Source organism: Sinohyriopsis cumingii, chromosome 1 (assembly GCF_028554795.1).
Source record: "Sinohyriopsis cumingii isolate HCF-2022 chromosome 1, ASM2855479v2, whole genome shotgun sequence".
NCBI classification, from domain to species: Eukaryota; Metazoa; Mollusca; class Bivalvia; order Unionida; family Unionidae; genus Sinohyriopsis; species Sinohyriopsis cumingii.
In genome coordinates, this window is record NC_142961.1 from 92,211,524 (window position 1) to 92,238,778 (window position 27,255).

Below are 27,255 nucleotides of genomic sequence, written 5' to 3' on the forward strand. Positions count from 1 at the left end.
ATGGGAGTTCACTGGAGCAAACCATCATGAACCAAAACAAGGCAGCCTTTCTCGCTTATAATCACAATATTTGCATTATCCTTGTTTCAATAAAATGACTTCCTCCTAACGTCATCAAAACAACATTTAGCGTCAATCCGAGTAATACTAGCGAGCTAAAGGTATCTCTGTCAAGGTACTTTTCAGTCTTTTCTTATAATGTACATAGCAGTCAATCTTGACAGAGGTTGAATAGCACCTTACACTTCAATCTTTCACAAGATAATTAAAGACTGGGTTCACAAAGCGGGACGACTTAGGTAGGTCAAATATTATGGTGGACTAAGTAATATTTATATAACATTTGTGTACTTTTAAAAGATTTCATGTCAAGGGAACGTTGAAGCGCGCACAATATGCATTATACACTGTTGCAAGAAAGTGCAGTGCAGTATGCATAGCATAACAGATGGTCCAGGGGTCGGGGTATGTGCTAACTTATATCATTGTAATAATGATTTCCAAAATACTTCAATGTGTGACCTTTTTATTTTTTAATTTTGTGTAATTATGATAAAATGCTTACCAAAAGGACAAAAGGACTAAACCATGAACATGTAAGCATATGCAATATATACCGAAACCAGTGTCTGATTACCCTATTCAGCACATTAAGCACGTGCTTAGGGCACCAGCCCAAAGGGGGGGGGGGGGGGCACCCTAACACAAATTCACGTTCTTGATGATAAAATAGAATGAATTATATATGATCATTTCGATTTGCATGTAGGAGTATTTTGATCTGGAATGATGGCAACACTGGTATTTTCCCCACATTTTTTACTTTTAATATTGGGTTTTTTTTGGGTTTTTTTTTTTGGTCTTTTTTTGTAGTTTCACATTTTGTGGGGGGGGAGGGGGAACAAAATATTTTCAGTGTTTAGGGCCCCTTAATCCGACACTGATCAAGACAATTGTATGCTGGCCTCCATAATCACAAGCTAAAACTTCGACAAGAAATGGATAGGCTACAGTGTTTTGAAAGTAAACCTTGGAATCCTAATGTGGTGCGAGCTACCTGTTTTAAATGTTGTAGGGCACTATATTACTTTTGCATTAAGTGGGATCAAAAATAGTGAAATGAATTTTGAAGTGACTCATATTATTGTACTCAAGATGCCGTGGCAGCATCTTTATTCATGATAGAAAACTAATTAAAATTCATTGATTTGTCTTACGTTGTAGCTGTCCATTAACTTGTTAATGCGATTCTGTAACAATGTACCTTTGACTGTTGACAGTTATTTGCCCAAGCTGACAGTTATCCGCCCACGTTTAAATGTTGCTCCTATTTGAAATCTTCTTTTTTAATAAAAATTGTCATGTTACGTAATTCTGAGACCGATCCGGTGGCCTAGTGGTTAGAGCGTCCTTCTTGGATGCGGGAGGTCGTGGGTTCGATCCCCGGCAGAGTCATAAAAAGACTTATAAAAAGTGGTACTAACAGCTTAGAGCTCAGCATTGAGAGGTTAGTGTTAGTACTGGTCGATATGGTGTCAGGATAATGTGACTGGGTGGGACATCATGCTACATGTCTGCGGCATGATGCCCCAGTGCTAGACATCACTATAAACTGCCACACTGCAGACGTCATAGCCATATGACTGAAATTTGTTTAAAGCTACATTAAAAATCCAAACCACACAAACACGCACACACATACACACACACACATGTAATTCTGACCAATCACCTTATGCCCGGAAATACAAAACAGGTGGGGTTACGCCGAACTGGGGGTTAACGTGATGATTGACGTTAATAAGAATTATTTGTCCATTTACACTCGAACCTTATAAAACAAAGAAACATTTTGTATTGTCTACGTGAGTCAAACATTAAGCACAGTTATCTACTATCTAGCACATTTTTATCAAAATCCAGTATCTAGTTAACTGCTATACCGCACGCACAATATCCAACATGGAGTGTGTAGTGGCTAAAACTCTACGTTTGCTGACGAAAAGGGTAGGAGTGTTTACACCCATTACACCTACAAACACACAAACATACTATCATACGAGGGGGATATTATGTAAAAAAAAGGGAAATAAAATAAACACACTCTCACACACAATCAAGTACAGTAGTGTTTACAGACACACTATACCCTCAAATATGCTATCACACACAAGGTGTAAAGATATGGAGGAAATCATCCCTCCGATTCGGTACGAAAACGCGAAGGAAAACATTGGTAGCTATAGTATAAATCAACAAAAATCAAGCGGACCTAAACTAAACTATTGTATTTATTTTGTTCACTCACATCTGTGATCAATGAGAATAACATATTTATGATACACAACAGTTAGGTAGTGTTTACACATACACATTTTACCCACAAACGCACTATGACACTGGGGTGGAGGTTTCCTTTTTCGTCTGGAAGATAAAGACATACACAAACATATGGTGACAATGATGGAGTAGAATCTCTTCTAAAAGAAATGGATGGCCCTTAAAAGGGCGGTTGGGTTGTTGTACTGAGATGTTAACGACGATATTCACAATGGATATGATGGAACTCTACAAATGCAACTGTTTACTATATTTATAATAAGGAATTAGAAGCGGATGACAAAATTAGAGATGATTGTAATATTACTAATACATTTAGGGATGACTCACATATACTTCATAAATAGACAAGTGGCATAAACATCTTTTGAATCCCAAGTAGCAAAACCATTTAATGAGAAACTAATCGTCATTTACAGACTTAAAATAAAACTTAACGTTTAACAGGCAAATGTATTCTTGTCAGCCAATATTAAGTTTATTTAAGTTACTTATGTACGACTTTATTATAATAACTTAGAAGCTACATATAATAAAAACTTTTGAATTTATTATATACGGAAAGCGTTCATTTTGTTTTCCTCGAAGAATTCTTTTTCGTATGAGGAAGGATGACATGTAGCCTAAATTTTAAGCATCATGTGTTTAAATTAACGTTAAGTGCGCTGATAATGTGATTTTTCATTAGCTAAATATTGGTTTGTTTCATGTAATTATAATCCCGTATTTCATTCGAAATAAATCTTGTGTGTTTAATAAATGTGGCCGCTTTTGTTTCATAATTAACTTTGAGCGGAAGATCCCAATCAAATTAGATCGCTGAATATTCGAGTTTCCTATCAGGTGAAAGTCACACAGATCCTGTCTCTGTGCAGTTGGGTTTATTGTTATAATTTGTTTTTAACAATGAAAATAACTGCTTTCACTCTTTGACATTTAATTTAAAACGTAGTGGTTTGACTTTGTTTTAAAACTACACTAATATTAAGCCTATTATTCAAAATTCCCACGATCGTATCAAGAGCTCTCAAAGGCTCATATGGTCCGGAATGCGACGGAAACTGGGTAATCCAGATAAAACTCCAATCTTGGGTGTGAATATACGGAATAAGGAATTGAACCCTACACATAGCATGTACCAAGAAACTTATTACCACTTTCCCACCTACTTATGAAGATCATTTTTGTTTTACCACTTAGGAATACCTACATCACAAAAAAGTGCTAAAATGGATATCTGAACCATTATGGATAATAAAGATCAGAAGTGGGATGAAATGTTAACTTAATGTATAAGAAAGATAACAAGGGAATGTAATGTTAACCATTATGTATAAGAAAGATCACATTGGTATGTAATATCAACCGTTATTGACCAAATAAAAAGGTCGCATGGGGATATAATATCAACCGTTAGGGATAAGAAAGATGTATGAGGATGCAATGTAAACCGTCATGGATTACAAGAGGATGTAAAGTTATCCTTTTTGGCTAAGAAGATCATAGGGGGATGTAATGCTAACATTCATGGATATGAATGATCACAGTGGAATATAATGTTATTCTTTATGGTTATGAAAAGTCACAGGGATGTGTAATGTATAAGCAAGATCACAGTGGGATGTAATGCTAACCGTTGTATATATTAAAGATCAGAGGAGTATGTAATTTTAACCGTTATGGATAAGAAATATCACAGTGGGATGTAATGTTAACAGCTATGTATAAGAAATATCACAGTGGGATGTAATGTTAACAGCTATGTATAAGAAATATCACAGTGGGATGTAATGTTAACAGCTATGTATAAGAAAATTTACTGGGGGATGTAATGGTAACCGTCAATAATAAGAAAAATCATAGTAGGATGTAATGTTAACCGTTATTGGTAAGAAAGACCACAGTGGGATTAATGTTAACCGTTAGAGATAAGAAGATCACAGTGAGATGTAATGTTAACCGTTAGAGATAAAAAAAAAGATCACAGTGGAGCGTAATGTAAACAGTTGTGGATGCGAAAGATAATTGGGGTATGTAGTGTTAACAGTTATGTATAAGATATATCACAGTGGGATGTAATGTTTAAACGTCGTGGGTAAAAAAAAAGATCACAGGGGGATGCAATTTTAACCATTATTGGTAAGAAAGATCACAGTGGGATGCAATGTTAACCATTATTGGTAAGAAAGATCACAGTGGGAGGTAATGTTAACGGTTATATATAAGAAAGGTCACAGTGGAGCGTAATGTAAACCGTTATGGATACGAAAGATAATAGGGGGATGTAATGCTAACAGTTATGAATAAGATAAATCTCTGTTGGATGTAATGTTAACCGTTATGGATACTAAAGATCACACTGGGATGTAATGTTAACCGTCGTGGATAAGAAAGATCACAGGAGAATGTAATGTTAACTGTTATGGATAAGAAAGATCACAAGGGATGTAATGTTAACAGTCATGGATACAAAGTATCGCAGGGAATGTAATGTTAACCATTATTGACAAGAAAGATCACAGTAGGCTGTAATGTTAACTAACAGTTATGTATTAGAAAGATCACAGTGGGATGCAATGTTAACCGTTATAGATAAGAAAGATCACAGTAGGGCGTAATGTTAACCGTTATGGATACGAAAGATAATAGGGGATGTACTGTTAACAGTTACGTAAAAGAAAAATCACTATTGGATGTAATGTTAACCGTCGTGGATAAGAAATATCACAGGGGAATGTAGTTTTAGCTGTATGGACAAGAAAGATCATAGGGGCATGTAATGTGAACCGTCATCAGAAAGAAAGATCACAAGGGGGTGTAAAGCTAACCGTCATCAGAAAGAAAGATCACAAGGGGGTGTAAAGCTAACCGTTATTGATAAGAAAGATCACAAGGGGGTGTAAAGCTAACCGTTATTGATAAGAAAGATCACAAGGGGGTGTAAAGCTAACCGTTATTGATAAGAAAGATCCCACTGGGATATAAAGTTAACTGTTATGGATAAGAAAGATCAAAGGGGATGTAATGTTTTCAAGTAAATGATTCAGACTAAAATTACTACAAAATTTCCTTGCTAGAAATAGTAGCTACAAGCCAACGAAAACTCGAGAATTTTGCAGGAATATTGTATGATAGATATGTATCCATAACTAAACATTTATTAGTCTCTTAAGTTTTGAGATTGTTATTACTATGGATGTTGTTCCTATTTAATCGAGTTGATAGAGCACTGGTCACTTACAGTGAAGTGACCAATTAATCGATTACAATTTATGTGATCGATTTCGGTGGAAATCTTGCTCCGCTGCATTAATTAGTCTTTAGGCCAGGGGTGGACAAAATAACCTGGTTTTATCAGTTAAGTCATAGAACACTTATCCGGCAATTACTTATCCAGCCAGCACTCTGGAGAAAGTTGCCCATGGCTATTTTAGGCAATTCGAAAATAATCCCTAGTTCTGGAGAAGAAGAAAGAAAAAAAAAACAATTGTGTATCTTAATCAATTAAGTGAGTATCGATATGTTAGCAGAATGATCGTCGATCGTGAAATTTAAACAGATTTCCTGCACTTTTAGTGGCTTAAATCTGTCGGCAATCATTTTTTTAAAAATCACTTGGTAGTTATGTTAATCATGTACCCACGCCTGATAAATATCGCACATTTCTGAAGAATTATACATTTCATGTCAAAATGAAGTCGCGAACTTTCAGACTGTTTTATGTATATTGACTAATTAAATCGCCTAGCCTCGAGTATTGTAGTATTTGTAAGTAAAGATCGATCTTCCCCTCGCGCTTAAGTGTATTATTTGATCCATCAATTAGTCGATCAATCCTTCGATCGATCGATTGAGAGAGAATTTGCTTTAGTTTTAGTTGGTTTTAATGGCACGTGTAACACACACATCATTGGTGATGTAATTCGGAGGAAATGAGAGCCACATTCCCCTCCGAATAAGAAACTTTTGGGTTACAACGCTCTACTAACTAACCTCCGGTGGCTTCCAGATGGAAGGGGTGGAGTGTTTAAGAAATATAAGAATAGTGAGAACATACACATACACACACAAATATATATGCATGGTTGGCAACGGAGTGAGTTACTAGGTGGGTGACCGTACAATGCAAATTATTCGCCAGATTTCACATCATACCTCGCCCGTGAGAACGAATGCCAATCATCCATACGCCATACAAATATGACTTTTAGGCTCGTAGTTCTGACGTAACCAGAACAAATCAATCAAAAATTAGCGTGACGCCATTTTCAAAATCTTGGTCGCATGTCCTTAAGTTGATGACTAATCTCTCTTTGTTACTTACATGTAGTCACGTTTACAACAATACATTAAAATATTTTTTTGGTATGTTTTCATTTTATTTTCAGTATTGAATTTATAGATTTGTAAGTAAAGAAAGACTGCACTGTTTATAATTTGTATAAAAACATGTAGAATTGAAATGCTTGAATTGCTATATCGCAGCGTTTGACACATGATCTTCATCTTGGCTGTGCTTATATGTGCATTTTCCGCGTTATACAGGACCAAATAACCCGGCCCCGCCCTAGGATGTGTGGGACCCAAGGCAGCAGTACGAGCCCAAGGCAGCAAGCCGTGAGCGCGGGGCCTCATGCAAAAAACTGCATTGCAAGTTAGCGCGAGGCCCAAGGCAGCATCCTTGTTCGCCTTGCCCAAGGTGCGGGCCTGCAAATAACGTAATTTTATCTCGATAGTCGATACAGGTCACAAGTAGATTCGTCACTTTTTAAACGGGTACTGGCGCTATGAAAAGAATGTTGAATGGCGCTTCTCATCAGACAAACAATTACGAAATTCCTACACAAATGCATCAAAGATGTGCGTGAAACGTAATTGTAAGTCAGCGTGGACTGAGTTATATGAAAAAGTGTAATTAGTCGAATAAAAATTTGGATGATAGGAATAATGTATAAATTTTAGCAAGAAATTGCTTTATATTCTTAACACAGTGCTATTGTTTTTTTCAGACGTGCGTATTGTTTAAAATGCACTAAAATTCTACTGGTTTTTACAAAGTAAGTACACTTGAAAAGGCTAAACAATAGCAATCTTCCTTTAGTCAAGCAGCGGATTTTAACCTTTTTGGGCGGCCACCCAGATTAGGTTTGTATTGTTAGCCTCGCCAACCATCAAATGTGATATAAAAAAAAAATCATGGGTACGAAATTTCAAAATTTTTAAGGTTCATCTCATCGACCGACTATGAACAGCATGGCGATCCAGTTTTGTGTGTCGCGACCCATGGGTCATGAGCCACTGCTTTAGTTAGTGTTACCTATTTCTTACCGTGTAGAAAGAAAAAAAATCCCACTAGATGAGCATTAACAAGATGGTTTAAAAGATAGTTTTTTGTAATTGACGGTACTGACTGCCACGTGGTATGCATTCATAGGTTGTTATTTCTATACCTATTACGATGAGACGGCGGTGGTAATAATGTGGACGAAAACGACATTAGTTATTATTATTATTATTATTACATATGTATGGGGGCCCCGAGTGGCCGAGTGGTCTAAAGCGCTCTCCGTTACGGATCACTGCCATCTCACCTCTGTCTGCGTCAGTTCGAGTCTCGGATTCGGCTAATGTGGGTATGTGAGAAAGCTTGCCAGTAGCTTCTCGTGGGTGGGTGGTTCTTTCCGGGGTTTTCCCGGGTTCTTCCTCTACCATTAATGTATAGCCTATCGTGTGCTGAAAAATGGCGTTAAACCCTACAACAACAACATATGTATGCATTATTACTTTGTATCACTTTTCATTCAGTCTTTAAGCTGTTAAAACTGTTCCATGTTTTTGTGTTAAAGGATCTCAGAAATTATCGAAGTTCGCTGTTTCCTTAAATCAAATTTTTGTCCAGGATATGTGAATTTAATTATTTTTTTTTTACTTGTTATGTAGGACAATGCATAACACAAGTGGAACACTTGGAACATCAGTATTTATAGGTTACTGCATTTGTATGGGAAAGTATTAACGAGTTTTTCGGATGGAAATACTGCAAGACCTTGAGAGTGCAGTATATCCATCCGACAAAACGAGTTCATATTTTCCCAAACAAATGCAGTAACCTCTTTATTATATGCTCATATTTTTATTCTACCTAAGGCTTAATTATGTAAATAAAGATACACTACACGAAACAAAGTAACTGAATGTATGCTGTATTCCGAACTAAATACACAAGCGCAGATTCATCATTACACAACAACAACAGTGTTAATGCGCACGTAACTCCGTCCAGATAAATTTGAACTTGGTCGCGCGCTAAACATAACTTTCAAAAGAAAATGGCGTTTTGGTCTACTTAAATTGAAATTTGAAGTTATATTGTGAATGAATACGCATTGTAACAACTGTTACGTTTGATCTGGAATGAATAGATTATGGCATATTTTGTCGTTTCTATGAAAGTTCGTGATTATGGACTGGATTTATGTGCCAATTCTACATGAAGTACATCGAATCTCAGCGGCGACGGGGCAGCTACTGTTGACATCTGCAAGTGTTTTTTTTTCTGCTGTTCTGCCACTGAATGTTTGAAATCATAATGTGGGGAAAATATGAAGACTTTCAATTGCAATGATCAAAAAGACGCTATGGAGTATAATGTTTATTTCATTTTAAGTGCAGTAAGGAGGATGTAATTGCACTTGGAATATAGTCAAAATTACAGTACAATTTCGAAATGCGTAATCAAGCTTGAGAACCCATGACATGGCTCATGTAAGTCGGATTTACAGATCTAAGAAAGTACATTTTGAGAAAATTCAAGATGTAAAACTGAAAGGATATGTTTTGCCATTTTTATTACCAGCTAAAGAAGACTGGTTATGCCTTGTCACTTGGGTGTTATTTGTAAGGACCCTGTCTGGCGTCTATAGCTTACCTAAATCCGAAACATTCTATCAAAAAGGTTAACGCAGAATGTGCCAAAGCAGCTGGTATGTGGCAGTCCACGAAACATTTGCTTTAGTTCATTCAGTTGGTTTACTTCATCCACAGACAAATAAAATAAATCAAAAGTGCTGGCGTCTGCGTCCATTGTTTGTTTACAATAGAAAGTAGTTCTTTTATTAACGTGAGTTCAATATCAATTGCACGCGAGTTCAATATCGTAAAATACTGAGAGATTCTGACAATGCAAAGTTAACGGAGAAAAAAAAAGAGCATATAATAATGACTCAAACTGCCTTATAGTACAATCGAACGCGTGGTCTCTGTGTTATTACTCGGTACATTTGCTGCTTTCACTTTGTTGATAATGATATTGATTTCTTAACAGGTAACAAAAAGAAAACAATTTTTTTTCTCTCACCCTTTTACAATATACGAAATACAATTATTAAAAAATATAGCGATATGGTTTTGTTTTGCGATATGTTTTTCTTCTGCCTGTATATCATTTCTTTATATTTTGTTATCTCTGATGAGAGTGAACGTTACTTCGGATTCAGATCTATGTTTACCTCAGTTGTAGATCAAATACTGTTATGAGATTGTTAAGAAGACAACCTTATTAGAAGTGACAAATAAAATGAAAGGAGAAAAGAGGAATATAATGCAATATTTAGTTATACACTCTATAGTCTCAGTTTATGGAAATGACTAGTATGGAAAACAAGAATACTCCACCTTTAAAATCTTTATTGTTCTCTTCTTTCGAAACTGTTGCGTAACACCATCAATCCGCATCTACCATCCTCCACCCAACCACACTCCTCTTTATGTCCGCTTCTCACTCTTAAACCCTATCTATTTTATTAGTCTAATCTGCTATTTGTGTGTCTTTTTATTTGCTCGTAAGGTAATTAATGCCACAAATTCCATTTTAAACAGACAGACCTACGGAGGGACAGAAGACTTATACCGGAAGATATCTCTTTCTTGCCCTCCGCAAACTTTCAATCGATAACCAAATGTACAATTTATTTCCAACTCATTGGTTTGTGCAAATACCTTTTTGTGATCTGCATAGTAATTGTGTAAAACCGTGAAAGTTATTTCCAAAATGTACCCGTGTAAACGTCCTAATATGACATACAATACACCCCGACCGTATAAATCAATGTTGATTTAGTTGAAGATGCATCAAGTGTAAAAATGTAGATATAACCATTTAATGTATCAAGCCTCGACCTGTTAACCTAAACCCTTCAACCAAGGTATTGTATTTATTGATATGGGTAACGATTAGTGTCGCTTGTAAGTACTTAGGTTTATATATGGTACTTGGCGTTAGATATAATGACTACTATGATTACTCGTTATTTTACCTGGATCTCTATTTACCATGTAGTGTGCGTCATTTCCAAAATGTCGGACAGGGATCGTTATTACCTACATAGATCTACATTAACCCTCTGGGTGGGGATTATAGTTACCTCCCTCGGGATTTTGACGAGGAATGTTAAGTCACAAGTTTTTACGATGACCCAGAAAGCGAAGACTGTTCACAAAGTTGAACTCTCAGCGGGTAAATATAGGTTGTTTTTCTCCATAGCAATTACGACGCGCGTTGGACAGTGGGGTTTGGTCAGTTATTTCCCGTTGTCATCTTCTATCGATATGAACTTATGGGATGGAATATTACATTTATATAACTGATTTTCCATTTGCAAATTGTTTTTTTTGGGGGGGTTGTTTTTTTTTTGTTTGTTTCATACAGCTGACATAAGGGTGTTGAATTAGAAGTCGGTGTGTTATGTTTTGATCAAGACATTGTGGTGATTATCTTTCATACGTCATATTTGACTATGGAAAATATACCGTCTTGCATATTAGAAAAGCATGCAGCGAAAGGGAAATATTTTAGAACAATATAGTAGTATGTTAATGTATTATTCTCGTTTCCATTACTACCACTCAATCAGCATGACCTCACCCCAAATACCCACACAAAAAACCCAAAACAAAAACTAAACATCGACAACGACATGCTGGTGACAATGACTAGGCGACATCTGCAACAACGATGTAGATAACGCTAGTATAAAAATGATAATAATAAGACCGAGATATTCAAATACCAATACCAAATATATATATACAAGCTTTACAATTTTTTGTACACAGTTTGGCCTTCCAAAATCTGTCCACCCTGATCAGGGGGCACATTTTAATTTTATGTCTGGAATTTTCCTGCACGTAATGTATAAATTAGGCATCCAACACTTTACACCTATCCCCCTGAAAGCCAAGGGGCTTTCGAACGATTTCATAAAACTCTGAAGAATTTCATTTGGTCATATTGATTTGATACAGTAAAAGATTGGGACAAGGGTGTTAATTTGCTATTGTTTGCTGTTAGGAAATCAGTGTTAAGTAAGTGTTAGTCCTTTTGAACTAGTTTTTGGACATATTTTCCGTGGACCACTGAGGTTATTAAAAGAAAAACTTCTTTCAACAGTAGATTCAGAAATTACAGACTATGCATCTGATTTAAAATATAAGTTGTTGAAGGCTTGTGAAGTAGCAAGAACCAATCTTCATTCTACTCAGTTACAAATTAAATTAAAGTAAGAAACATACAAAGAAAAGGGGTTTTCAGCCTGGTGATAGAGTTCTTGCTCTCTTGCCCATACCTTAAAGTCCTCTTAATACTATGATCCTTTTACAACTCAAAAGAAAGTAAGTGACTACTCATGGAAGGCGAAAACAAAAACATCTTTGCCATATACATATGTTGATATAGTCCTGTTAATCATTCAGTCAATTTAGCTGTACCTTTCTCACACCATGAGGATTTCAGCGATAGAATGAAGTTGGAATGTAGTGACTTTGGTGTAACCAATCTTCGGAATTCAGAAATATTGAATAATCGGGACCAGAAACTTTCACATCTGCAGCCACAAAAAAAGACTGAACTAAAACAGCTGCTATTAACTCAGTTCTATCTGGTTCATCTCAATATCTACTCCATAAACTTCAAAAAGTTCAAAACACAGATGCTCGGATCATACTTAGAGTATCACGATCAGAGCACACCCCCCCCCCCCCCCCGCTGCTCTGTACCCTACACTGGCTATCCATTCGATCCAGAACACTGGTCAACAGTGAAATCATTACTGACTTGAAAAGGCCCTAATCTGTAGTATTTTGGTGTGCCGAACACGAATATAACCGTGAAAAATTTGTATTGGCTCTCGTTTTGAAGATATTCATATACCTCATTTTCTATGTTTCACTGTGTAAATTTCTCCAGTAGGACTGCAGCAACATCCGGAATAATGATGTAACATTGCATAATACCATCATGCTCACATCATCCACAGTTGATTGCATCATTTTCTGATGCAATGCAATACTAATGCCATGCGGCTGCTGAAGTAAGTTGACGTCAACAGTGTACTATACATGTGTAGGCCTACTATACTAATGCCAGGCGGCTGCTGAAGCTGACGTAAGCAGTGTACTATATAAAGCCCAATCAGATAGGTTCAGCATTTAAAATATTTTAGACGTTGTGCGAGACAGTTCAAGCTACTGTTACATAAAACTTATTATTTTATCCATTTACGTACAATAAAGAACAGTAATGCCTCGAAAGTGTGTTAATACCGCGGACAATTTTTGCTATATTTGTGGGGAAGTGACATTTGCCAACCAGAAGAAAAGTATCAATTCTCAAGTGAAGAAGGCATATCATCTTTACTTCGGATGCAAGGTTGGTGACCAAGACAAGCCTTGGGCTCCGCATATATGCTGTGCTACATGTACAACACAGCTTTCACAGTGGTTGAATTGCAAAAGGTCATCAATGCCGTTTGCAGTCCCAATGGTGTGGAGAGAGCCAAGCAACCACCTAAATGACTGTTACTTCTGCTTGGTTCCTCCTCTTTCCGGCGGAATAACGAAGCGAAAGAAGTCGAGAATAGTCTACCCAAACATTCCGTCTGCATTGAGACCAGTTCCACATGGTGAGGGACTTCCTATTCCAGAACCTCCAGCAGAATATTCTCTTGATTCATCTGAGGAAGACAAAGGTGAGTCGACCTGTTCTTCTCCTGGTCCATCAGCATGCAGTGATCCAGATTTTCACTGTGGTGCATCATCAACCCCACACAGAATAACACAGGAAGAACTAAATGACCTGATTCGTGATTTGGACTTATCAAAGAACAAGGCAGAATTGCTAGGATCAAGACTCCAACAATGGAATCTTCTAGAAGAAGATGTCACAATTACTGCATATCGAAAGCGCCACCAGCAATTGGAGCCTTTCTTCAGAAAGGAAAGTAATCTGATATTCTGTTCCGATATTGAGGGCCTCGTGAATGCTTTAAAAATCACTCATGACCCACAAGAATGGAGACTATTTGTGGACTCTTCGAAACTGAGTCTCAAGGCTGTGCTTTTGCACAATGGAAACATTCTTCCATCTATTCCAGTAGCGTATGCTGTCCACATGAAAGAGACATACGATAACTTAAGGCAGCTACTGAATTCCATTGAGTATAACAAGTACAGCTGGCACCTCTGTGGTGATTTGAAGGTAGTTGCCCTTTTAATGGGACTGCAGCAAGGATATACAAAATACATGTGTTTCTTATGCGAGTGGGATAGCCGAGCAAGGGAAATGCACTACATGAGGAAGTAATGGACTCACAGGCAGAATGTAGCCATTGGAGAGAAGAATATCCAACACCCAGCTCTGGTTGAGGCTCAGAAAATCTTGCTACCACCCCTTCACATCAAACTAGGTTTGATGAAGAACTTCGTGAAAGCCATTGACCGGACTTTGCCAGCATTCCGATACCTGCATGAAAAATTCCCTCGACTCAGCGAAGCAAAGATTAAAGAGGGAGTTTTTGTGGGTCCTCAGATTCGAGAGCTTTTCAAAGATGACCGGTTCAACAACTTGCTGGAAGGTGACGCGAAACAAGCATGGAATGCTTTTCGCCTAGTTTCTACAAACTTCCTCGGAAATGTTAGGGCAGAAAACTATAAGGAACTAGTAGAAGACATGTTGATGAAGTATAAGAAACTTGGCTGCAATATGTCTCTAAAGATTCACTTCCTTCATTCCCATTTGGATTTCTTTCCTAGCAACTGTGGTATTGTTAGTGATGAACACGGCGAACGTTTTCATCAAAATATCGCAACAATGGAACAAAGATACCAGGGAAAATGGTCCACTACAATGCTGGCTGACTACTGCTGGACACTCCTCAGAGATGCTCCCGAACAGCTGTACAAGAGACAGGCGAAGAAATCTAAGATGTAGTCAATGACTTGATTTTTTATAGGTAGGCTATTACAGTTGACCTTTTACTATTGGAATGCATTTCGTTATGTAAACATTAATTTCTTGCAGATTACAAAAAAACTAGAGCCAATTTTGCAATTTGACTGTCATATTCGTGTTCAGCACATAAAAATTGATAAGAATTGACTAATTTTATTTCAGTAACATGACTTTTGTAAAAATTTGTTGTCCAGTGGAATCAAACACAAAATTTGTTCTCTGACGGACTCTAGTCCAACATACCTATCCGACCTCACCCGTGTGTACACACCAGCAAGATACTTACGCTCCTCTTCTGACAATCGTATACTCATTATTCCCACTATGAAAACAAAGTCATATGGACAGCGTTATTTTGCACACCAGTGCCCAGCAACGTGGAATGAATTGCCCACTGAACTTAGACACAGTGATCACATTCAAGAGGGCTCTCAAAACTCACTTATTTCGACTGCAAGAACAAACTTAAAGACCTAATACTGTTTCCTACCTTAAATATTCTCAGCATGTTTTTTTACGTTTTCTAATTTCATGGTGTTTATTTTTGTAATCATATCATTATATATGTTTTTTTTTATCTTGTAGGTGTTGTCTAATGTTGTAAAGCGCTTAGAGCTTCTAAAGATTAGGCGCTATACAAAGTCCTCATTATTATTATTATTATTATTATTATTATTTTAAGAATGTGAGCATTGTTTCCAGATATTCCAACACAACCGAATAAAATCAGCCATGATGTTGAAATTGAAAATTCTCCACCTGTGAAATAGCATCCATACATCAGAAGACTGATAGCACATCACCACATTCCAGGCCAATGGCATATTAGTACACTTGAGTCAACAGACACATCAACACATTCAAAATTGGAACTTATTTGGAACACCTCTGGAATTCAATTGGAACTTAATACATTTGAACTTATGGTAGAACTTTTATGACTATTTAGGATTTAATTTGCAACACAGTAATTTCGTTTTAAATTTCATTTTGTATTCATGGGAAATAAATTATTTGTTGAATTTTACAAAGTTTGTTTGTTGTCGCTCTTCTGGTTACTTAGTTTAAGACCATAGATTCGTAACAGCATTTATTGTCTATTGATGAGACAGTTCAATGTATTTTTTTATATAAAGAAATACCGTTCATTATTTATGAAGTCTAACTCAAGTATATAGCTATGGCAACTTTAACCATGTAAATTCTTGTTACATTTAGTTTGGTGTCTTTGTAGGCGCACATTGTGCGGACAGTTTCGGTAATATAAAAAATCACATGGACGAATGGTCGAGCGGGGCTTGCGATAACTTTGTATGCTACATGGCAGTCAGTGGGTCTTACGTCATAGAGGAGATGTAAGTAAATGTTTTCATTTTATAAACCACGCATAACTTTTTATGATGATATGTTTGCTAAATACAGGTTTATTCAATTTGTTTACAATAAATTTTCAGTGATACCGGCAGAGCCATACCAAGGTCTTATACAAATGGTTACAGCTGCCTCGATTGGTGCTCAGAATTGAATTTAGTGTTAGGACTGGTCAGCCTGGTGTCAGGATAATGTGACTGCTGGATGTGACATAGTGCAAAATGTCTGCGGCATGATGCCTCAGTGCAAGACATCACAATAAACTGCCATTGCTGCCATCGTAGGGATATGACTGGAAAATTGCTACGTTAAAAATCCAAATCACACACACACACACACGTCTGTCACACTCAAACACGTGCTGATACCTCTGGACCGCTTTCAATGCTACCGCTGGCAAAGGTGTGAGGCATTACGTGATTTAATGAAATAGTAATTTATATTCAGCTCTAATGTAGGTCACCTTGCCGATTGCCACTATATATCATAGGCAAATTTAAATCATCATCCCTTCAACGTTTTTCATTAAATTTTCAGAACACATTTTAACATAAACAAAATAATTAACATGCGGGGGAGAATTAAGGTTATGAAGGGCCTATGACTAATAGGAGGCAAAGACCTAAGTATGTATTAGACCTTGAAATGGAGGACCTAAGGGAGGGTCTACGATATATCAGGGCCTAAGGCTTTGATCTTATTAACATATGGGTTAATCCGGTACTTTTCATATGGGGTAAGTGTCGAAATAAAATAATGGTCTGATTTTATATGGTAATAAGTAGAATTGGTTATCTCTCTGCTATACAGAAAGTTCACTTTCGTAAAATTTTTACACAAAACATCGAGTACATCATGCTGAGTAGGCTATTTACTTGATCATTTGCATTTATTGGTAGTCGTCCATTAAGAATTCGCGATACGTAGTATTTAAGCATACCCACTTCAACTATGGCCCTCATAATCGGGAGATCTTTACAGTTGTCAGCATTTTAAGAAACCAGGTGAAAGAAAGGGTTTGAGGAAAATCGAAGAACACTCAATGTAAAACTATTGCATTCACGTTGGAAGGAAGCAGCTGTATAGATTAAAACAAAAATATAAAAAAAAAATGTTAACAAAAGTCTGTAGTATTTGGTTACATTAAAGGTTCCATTAAAATACACGCGGCATATTTTACTTTGATTTAACACCATATAACGTTAAGCAGCAATGTTTACTATAGTTAACCTAATATAACGTAAAACAGTAATTTGCATGGATTTTAGATTATTGGATTTGACCAAAGATAGATTATTCTTTTTCAGTTGAGAGAGAGAGAGAGAGAGATTTGCTACCAAAAAGTTATTTTTTTTACCTTATTCTGTTCTGTATTTGCTATTGTTCTGAAAATGACCTTTCTCCTCCGTTCTCTTTTGAGTTATTTATGTCTAAAGAGTAACACAAAACAAAATTGATTTACACCACTAATGGTTTCTTAAATTTATGTCGAAATTGTATTTTTTCTCTTTACACACCCACACCATTTGTGAAACTTAAGCATCTTTTCGAAAATAAGCAGTTGTGATCAGCATGCCATTGAGGATTAAAAAGAAAAATACTTGTAACTAAAGAAAGAACAATAAAGAAAAAATATATTTATTTCATCAGATGCACCACAGACAGAACCAATGTGGATTCTAGGAATTGTCATTATGTGTCAAACACTGCGTCCTCGTTTCCGGATTGCTGTCCCGAATTAAAGTGTATAAACGGGACAAAAATTGCCACAGTGAACCCGTCAAGTAAGAATATTTATTTTACTCACATTTCGTTTCTTCTTCAATTTCTTACCTTTCTTTATCTTTCTTTAATAAAATGTCATCTTTATCGCAACGTGTCAAATTAGTTCAAAGGAAAGAACTCTTGATGGATCTTCTTAGCGATAAGCCTTATTAGCTCCCCTGCATTACAAAATTTAGTCACGTTGGAGAGCATGATATGATAACGACTGGCATTTCATATTTCCTTTCTTTCTACAGTGCTGAAATTAACATACTGTCCCTGACCTAAGTCACTAATACAAAATCGCTATTACAAAATCGACATTTTTTTTTACAATTGTGACTGACAATTGTGACTGGCTTTTACTGGACGAGAAAGAATAAATTAAGCGTTATTCGTACATTTTGTAGGAATTATTAAATCTTATGTTGATTTAACGACGACAATGAAATTATAGCCAAAATGATTAACGATTTACTGTGCCATTTGATTGTAATGTATTTAGAAAGTGCAGTCAAATTCGTCAAAGAAATCACCTCAGGTAGAAAATCATTTCTTTCTGACAATCGCGTTTCCAATCATATTTGAGAATATATGAGAAGAGATGAACTTATTTTAATAAACCATCATATTTCAAGATGTGACTTAGTTTAACAGTGTTTGCTTGATTAGAACACTCCTAGCTACCCACAGCATAGACCTGCCGTCGCATAATGCGCACGCAGAGCAGAATCCACTCTGTGCTGACTTTGATTTCAAGCGATCTACCACAGACTTTACGACGGCGGACCAGGGTCTAAACTGTTCATAGTTGAGTCCGCAAAAATAAGACAATATACGTTAACTAAATATGCATTTAGAAAGAAAGAAGTTATCTTGGTTTGAGTTGATTCCAGCTTTATCCGAAGCAAAGCTTTAAAATCAAAGAAAGAAACACCCCCCCCCCAAAAAAAATAACACCAAACTAAAAACAAGCAAGATAAAACAATACACTCCCAAGCCACCCCCTGGGAAAAAAAATACACACACCTACAAGAACCAGTTTAATGTACCTGTGTAGATTAATACTGATTCTTTTTTCAGCTTTGCAGAACTTTTATAGTTAATACTGAAATATTTGTTAATTTAAGATTGTTATGACCTGTCTACGACTTACGCGTGCGAAGTGTGGAAAAACTATACTGGATGTGTGACGAGTACAGACCCTAAAATTGTGAGACTATACAACTTTACCGTGGACTATTGCAGAAAGACATGCGGGTAACTATCCCCCCCCCTTCCCTCCCTCCCTCTATCACTCCCTCGATCTCGATGGGCGAAAAAAGAGCACGTGCATGTGATCTATCTCCATTTATTTAGGTAAATTAATTATCTTTAGACTTTAAACGTGTATTAACCTCATTTTTGTAAAAAAAAAATCGATTCCTAAAATTCACTTAAAATTTAAAATGTTGATGAAATATGATGAATATTATGCATTGTTTCTAATAATGTACATGTTGACAATAACAATAATACATGCTGACAATAACATTAATGCATGTTGACGATAACGCTAATACATGTTGACGATAACAATAATACATGTTGACAATAACAATAAGACGGCTTAGCAACCATTTCAAGATTGATTCTGCAAGAATAATAAGAAAACAATTTACTTTGATCTCGTGACTTCCAGCGTCTACTGAAGCCGTTTATTCACAAAGAATGATTTTAAAACCTTGTTTTACAATGACTGTCTTATTACACGAAGTTCTTACTTCCTCTGCCATTACCGAACAAAACGAGGGATTTTATTAATAAATATTGTTTATGCATGCAGTTATTTATCATGTTCCTTCTTACCTTTATTGGTATTGAATGGCCCGTGGTTTATTGTGTTTTGCTTGCTCTGTATGTATTATGTGGCATACCTGTTCATAGACTGTTTGAAATATAATAACTATACGAATGATATAAACGTCAAACTCCATGTAATTTATCACGCTAAGTTCACTGCAGCAGATAAAGGACTTCTGTTTTTGCTGTCTTTTTAAAAAAAAAATTGATTGTAATGTTAAAAATAGATGATTTCTACCCTTGGCATATCAGTTCTTTTAAAGATTCTGAGACTGATATAGTCAAATTTATTCTTCCAAAGTTATGTAATAGCTTCTTTTTCAGAAGAAATATTTTTAAAAAGAAAATATTTTTCGGAATAAAATAGGTCCCGTCATTAAATAACCTTTCATCATCATACATGTATTTTATATATAAAACGTAAATCTGCGAAATAATCTGATTAACATATTATTTACCAGGTAGCGTTCTCTTGACCATTGTCCATTGCCAGGAACTGTTACCTGGCTTCCTGTTTTGTCAACACGACAGTCAAATGACAGTGAGGATATTCATCACACAAAACCCAGTTTTATATATAATTCAAGATCTTTTAAAATTATCGATTTATCAGCAATAATTAGTATACGAGTTTATTTGATTTGTATGTCCTGGTAACATTTGTCGCTATTACATTATGCGGCCAGACCTTTTTTCTTCTTCTTGCCAACATATATCAATTAATGTATGCTTACAATGCCATTTTATTAGTATTTAGTTCACCTCATATGTAGTTGGCACACCTACCAGTATCGCCGTATGTCTGACCGTTTGCACGTACATTCATTTGTGCAAAATGTTTGTCTCACTTTTCATCCCACTTTCTGTTTACAGCAACATGTTTAATCCTTTATCAACAAGTACACACACACACACACACACACACACACAAAGGAAAACTCCTTAAAAACACTAATTCATTTTCGAATAATTCGCATAGATATCGACTGGCTAATTAACATCAACAATACCTATGCAGAGATAAAAACTAAATTCAGTACATTAATATGTTGTGGGTATGTACTATATTTGTACATATAGCAGCACATGCAAAAATGCATGTAAATGTAAAAATGAACGTAAAAGTATTGTTTCTGCTGAGTATCGAACTCAGGACCTTCTGCGTGTTAGGCAGATGTGATAACTACTACACCACAGAAACATCTATCGGGGTACGCTTAAAATTTCTATGATGGTATTTATATCTACCTAAAATATGCTAGCTCTCATATATATATATATATATATATATATATATATATATATATATATATATATATATATATATATATATATATATATATATATATATATATATATATATACATATATATATATACATACATACATACATACATACATACATACATACATACATGATCAATTTTACTTCCCAATATAAGATGGATCGGATCTTATACAAGTACAATGCTCCAGAAGCTGCGCCAAAGAAAAGCGCTTGGAACAACTTTCATTCAATCAAAGCAAAACAACAAAAAAAAAATCGTTTTGGAGGCAGCCAGTTTGAACCGAATCCATGAAAATGAACTTGCCACGTGACGGGATCACGTGACAAATACTACATATAACTATATTAATTAAAACAAGATTCAAAAGCTACTTTCAATTAACAATGAAGTTCCCTATATTTTGGTATGTTTCATTGACCTACTATTTGGTCTAATACGTGCTGGAAACATATCGTAGTCTATGTAATAATTTGGTGCGCAAGAATTTTTTTGTACAGAATTTTTTGTTGTTGTCCCCTTCCCTTATAGAGAAATCAATCGGCATCGTACACGCGACGTTGTTTATCCTCGTTTGACATAAAAGGCTGAGACAGTACTGACTGGAACAAGATTATAATGTTATGTATCCTAGCCTATTATGGAGGGGTGGGTTGACAGGTGGGGGTGGGTGGGTGCATGCTTCAATCAATATATATATATATATATATATATATATATATATATATATATATATATATATATATATATATATATATATATATATATATATATATATATATATATATATATATATATATATATATATGTATATATATATATATATATATACAAACAGACACACACGCACTATGTCTGTCTGCGTATGTATATATAATATTTAGTACTGTACATTAAAAGTATAATGTATAGAATACGTTGTCATAAGTCCCTTCGGTATACAATGTAATGGAGATGATTTGACATGTATACTAATTATTGATGTGCTGAAACAACGAACGAGTGAGTGATGCATCTTGGTGTTAGTTCACTCAATGCTACCGTAAGACGGTCATTTTCTTGTTGTTGATAATGTCGTTATTTTCCAACAACAGTAGATAACAATTACTTTTCATAATATACTTAAATCAAAATGTTTAGATGAAATGAACATGCTGCTTGTTTCTTATTTTTCAGATTTTGCTAGGCACAACGATATGACTGTTCCTGCTGCATACATACTGGATTAAATTTTGTCCATTTGCATTTTTATATTTACTTATTTACTTGCAAATTGAAGTTTACTCATGTTTGTTGGAACTTTGCGATATTCTTAGTCTGTCCGGCTGTGCGTCCTGTTGCGTAAACCAGCATCTATACCCAATACAATAATCGATTTGTTTGAGGTCAAATACATATGTTTCTGTTGAAACTTTTTTAAATCTTCATTACCTGAAAACGTAATATTCGGAGAAATGAAACAAGAAAGAACTAGCACACTAAATTACAGTGCAAGGAATTTAAGATAAGTTATCAAATGAACAGTGATCCTGTGGAAATTTAGACAAACTGAAACGATTAATGTAACAATATTAGGCAATATGGTCATCGATAGAGCGATAAAAAAGTAATGACAGCTATTACAATGACTTAATAAGATACTCTAATATCAAGCGCCTTCTAGCGTGTTTTCAAACTTTTGTTTACATAAGTAACATTGAGAAATGAAATAAAAAAAATGATCCATATTTTTATTTAAAATTATCTTTAAAAAAAACTCTTCGAAAATAAACTGCAGTTCTTTAAAATTTTATGGGCTGGGGCTGGGCCCTTTTTATGTTTAACTTCTTATCTCTTCACCTAATATTTCGCCATGTTCTACTTGAGTTTTTATTTTTCCGTAATAAATTTATTAAAGAAAGATTTAATGAAGATACATGTTTGCTGTCAATATTCGCTCATGGCAGCGGGTGGGTTGTAGATCTGCTCAACTACCTTAAAACTTTTATTCGACCCCTTGCGGCCGTGATAGGAGGAAGCAGTGGTGCGAATGAGTGGGGATGAATAACGAAACAGATCATGAGCTGAGGGTGGGAGGAAAAGGGGCTTTACTGTAGAGTCGAGTTCATAATTTACATCCAGAGTAATTGTTGCAGACTTCTCAAATTCTACTTCTTCTTATGTACTGTAATAACTGAATATGAATAATAATAAAAATCCAGAAAACGTTAGTGTTATTTCATGATGTATATGTAAAGCATACATAGATGTTTAAGTGGTTTGTTATCTCTCATTAACATTACACTTTGGTAATTATTAAACTATACAGACTTTACAATCATTTCCGCAAAAGTACTTTTTATGCAGGGCCTAACTACTAATGTCCAAAATAATCGGACATGACACAGGACATGAAATTGAAAACAGTGGAATTTTCTTTATTTTACCCTCGACCTATTTTGAACATCCCTTTGTTTTTTCAGAAATGGCCTTTGTACTTATATCCTGTTAAGTCTGCCAGGCAAATAATGCCGTATAAATACCAATATACGTTTCCATCAGAAATCGACATGAATGTTTAAATCCTGCCAGCAAAGTTAGTGAGCCAGACTTCTTTTCATTTTATCATTGTTAAAAGTTTAATGAACACAGCTTACTACATAATAAGATTTCGTCCATCCACTTTGAAAGCCCACTTAATTCACAAAACATTGTATTCCGTGTTCATTCGGATACATATGGCGTTTACGCCTAAAGATTTTTATCAACTAAAAACATCTAAATTCACACGATTGTTAGCAATACAAATAAAATAACAGATCAGATTTTGTTCGTTTTTAGCAGTACTTGCAGCACATTATTTAGCTATATCATGCCGAGGAAATGAGAACTAAATGCCTTTCACAAGGAACTACAGAGGCAGCTGGTCTTGGCGGGTATCTAACCCACGACCATGGATTACGAGTCCGACGATCTAAAAGTGAACTACATCGGGTTTCAGTTTGTTACCGGTATGCTTATTTATATACTACCAGTGTGCCTATTTATATACCCAAAACAACGTTTAAAAACACCAATTTTGGATTTTGAAATAAAATTTGCTCAGCAGTATATTTTCAAATTGTATTTCTTACAAAGAATCTATACAAGCTCTCGGCCCCCCCCCCCCCCGCCGCACCCCACTCCGGAAAGTTGACTAAATATATCCAAATACACTTCATTCAATAAGGCTTTCTTGGAGTGTTTTCAATTCACTGGATGACACTATATCCGATTCAAAGTAAATGTGTTGTATCTCTTAGCTTAAGGAATATGAATTTTATATTTTGCTTTTAATTTATCATAAATGAGAAACACGTGTATCCAGTCAGTCCAGATGTCTGCAAAATACAAAAATAAAATTCAAATAAATTCGTTGTTTATTCACAGGGAAACTAGGCAAGAGTTGTTAACCAATCCTTTTTTTTATATGTGATTGATAGTCTTTTTGTGTCACTTACTTGCTTATTTGCTGTACCTTAGCTTGTCTTGTCACAATTCTTTGTTGCAGATGTTATTGCTTAACTGTTTGCATAATGTTAATGACATGTATGTAGTTTGGCATATCATTTTCACGATCGTTTAACTTATGTAACGAAAATATTGTTTGTATTTATTACACTGTGCTCAAAATCTCAAAAAGGTTCATACATTGATATGTTACTATATTTAAACTAGTCTGAAAGGTACATAAAATAACGTGTTGATTTATGTCGAACAGTCTGATATGAACATGCAATAACGTGTTGATGTATGTGAACCGTCTGATATGAACATGCAATAACGTGTTGATGTATGTGAACCGTCTGATATGAACATGCAATAACGTGTTGATGTATGTGAACCGTCTGATATGAACATAGTGATATGTTAACCCCCCTTCACTACTGTTTATCAACTTAGAAAAGTCTGAAAAGTACACTGCAGTCAATTCCCCTTTAGAGTAGACCCGATGCACCACTGCAGTGGACTCCCCGTTAGAATAGACCCGATGCACCCTCCTGCTTGTAGTACGAAATTACTAATGGAGGCAGGAGCAATGCTGGATTAATAGTTAGCGAACCGAACTCGCGACTGAAAAGGTGCAGATTCAGATCCTACTAGATGACCAGCCTGCGTCGGCTACGATGGTGTGTTTCTTTGGCAATGTATTTTGCTCCAACTGCCTCGGCACTAAATAAGCTACTTCTTTTTGGTGTGCCTTACAACACCACACGTTACTTTTCTTAGCCCAAACCCCAGGGCGAGTTTAGGGATGTAAAATAGGCCGAATGTAACCACGAAATGACTGATTTAGTTACCTTTTTGCACATGGATTATATAGATTTGTACTTTGTATTTTAAGTATTTACCGTTAGTTTTGCCCTGTGATCATATCAAAGCTTTGACTTTGTATTTTAAATATTTTACCGTTAATTTTGTCGTTACCATTGTATTGTTTATGCAGGAAAGTACACTTATCACTAATAGCCACTATGGTGCTGATGTATCGTTCAATCCTATACATACATCCATACTTATATACATATATGGATACATACTTGCATGCATCTGTTACTCGTATGCATGTATTCTAATTCAAATGTTTGTGTAATCGTGGCAGTTTATGTGTTTCATAATGTATTCTCCCAAAGTACCGACTAATTAGAAGTTAAATGAACGAATTATTGTTACTAGAAATGTTAATGACTGGGCGTGGATCGTCTTTAAACGTATGAGTTCTTCTAATAAATGTATAAACATAAACGTATAGACTGATGAACGTACATGCGTTCCGCTTTTGTTGTATTTTGCCACATTTCTCAATGAGGATGAGAACAAGGATATTAAGAACACGATATTTTTGTAGAAAGTATTTATAATTGACGACTTGGAAATAATGTAACGGAAAAGCACGTGCACGTGACTGTCATAGTGCAATGTTAATTATACAAGTGATTCCTAAAGAAAAACGAATGTCATGGAAGGAGAAAATACGATGATGACTAGAAACACTACCACTGCTAACTCCTTTTGTGGTTGTTACTACTACTACTATTACAAATACTACTACTACTACTACTGTATGAATGTATAATTTGACACACAAATAACTAATCTTTACATAAGCACTCATTACAAATGAAAATACAATAAATAATAATAACAAGCTATATCTTCAGACAACTTTTTCCAAAAAAATATTGCAATTGTTCAAATAGGCACTTACTTTTGAATGCACACAAATAGAAGATTCTGCTTACCACCTGATGAAAAATACCGAATTTATTAAATAAAACTGCGAAACAGTTAGGCCACATTACTTTATACCTTAAGATGCATTTTGCTGCCTCATGCATTATGCTTTCGCGCTGTGCAATATCGTGAAATTATTTTTGAAGTAAAATGACGTTCAAAATGGTGTAATTTATTGGTGGTTACGAACTATAATAATAGCTTGTTTGTTTGGGCAAGTATCAAACAAGCCTTACACTTGTGTAAAATATGTAATTTTGATATGGATTATGAATGTAAATAACACGACAGTGATGTGTTAAATTTGTTTATCTATTGAGATAACTAGAATAAAAAACATTAAACGTGACGGAATAAGTTATTTGGTGTAAATAAGGAAAGTCAGCAAAATACAATTGAATGATAAATATGCAACGATTCCATGTCCGGCACTAGTCCACAATTTAAGCCATGAAAATGTTTCATTTTGAGGAATTAATTTGACTAGAATGATTAACTCTAATGATCAGCATATGCATTTGAAATATCAAACCTCATAGATTGCATTTTTGTTTTGGGTGGGTGGGGGTGGGATAGGTTGATATGAGACCTTAATGATTTTATATGGAAGAGAATAAACACAAATTTATTCTCAATATTCTTCATAGAAGAAAAAACGAAAAGATTGCAACTGATGAAATTTGAGTCATTTTATCAGAAATATTCATAATTCGAAATTATCTTTTTCTGTCTATATTTACATAAAAATATTTACCGTATTCAGCTAATTACGATTATTTTCAGAATCGCACTTGTAAAATGACCATATCCTTTTCTCTGTTATCATTCCCTAAAACAAGTTATTTTTCTTGCAGATATAATTCAAATGTGCATCAAAAGCGAAGATTATGTTGTTGATGATGATGATAACACTACTACTACTATTACTACTACTACTACTGCTACTACTACTACTACTACTACTACTACTACTACTACTACTAATAATAATAATAATAATAATAAGGTAAAAATGTTTGTTTTTAAAATATACGAAAATGTTGTTGGTTTTTGTCATTTTGTTTTTGTCATATTCGAAGTCATTCAGCATTGTAATGATCTCAGTAAATGTAC

At 35.3% G+C, this 27,255-nt stretch overlaps 2 protein-coding genes and 1 non-coding gene across 3 annotated transcripts in view; 1 reads left to right on the forward strand and 2 right to left on the reverse strand.

Moving 5' to 3' along the window:
* The window catches only part of LOC149807346 (organic solute transporter subunit alpha-like), a 50,684-nt gene extending 50,563 nt beyond the window's left edge, over window positions 1–121 (reverse strand). The window contains exon 1 of the mRNA XM_089965668.1: window positions 1–121. This exon is cut by the window's left edge and continues 21 nt beyond it. Coding sequence (XP_089821794.1) covers window positions 1–28 — 28 coding nt within the window. The 5' untranslated portion in view covers window positions 29–121.
* A 10,548-nt stretch (window positions 122–10,669) lies between these two features.
* On the forward strand, window positions 10,670–25,653 carry LOC149807348 (uncharacterized). Its single transcript, XM_089965710.1, has 5 exons — window positions 10,670–10,855; window positions 15,861–15,981; window positions 17,648–17,781; window positions 18,892–19,021; window positions 22,066–25,653. Exons 1-5 carry the CDS (start codon window positions 10,696–10,698, stop codon window positions 22,073–22,075), a joined length of 555 nt encoding a protein of 184 aa, XP_089821836.1. The 5' UTR covers window positions 10,670–10,695; the 3' UTR covers window positions 22,076–25,653.
* On the reverse strand, window positions 20,732–20,804 carry Trnav-aac (transfer RNA valine (anticodon AAC)). Its single transcript has one exon. It is a non-coding gene; the product is annotated as a tRNA-Val (tRNA).
* Window positions 25,654–27,255: the final 1,602 nt, after the last annotated feature.

Excerpts from the sequence above, each read along its gene's own strand:
- LOC149807348 (XM_089965710.1), top strand. The coding sequence starts at position 10,696 with ATGTCGGACAGGGATCGTTATTACCTACATAGATCTACATTAACCCTC. Across the intron at positions 15,982-17,647 it reads TCTTACGTCATAGAGGAGAT|ATGCACCACAGACAGAACCA; the intron begins GTAAGTAAATGT and ends TTATTTCATCAG. Across the intron at positions 17,782-18,891 it reads TGCCACAGTGAACCCGTCAA|ATTGTTATGACCTGTCTACG; the intron begins GTAAGAATATTT and ends TGTTAATTTAAG.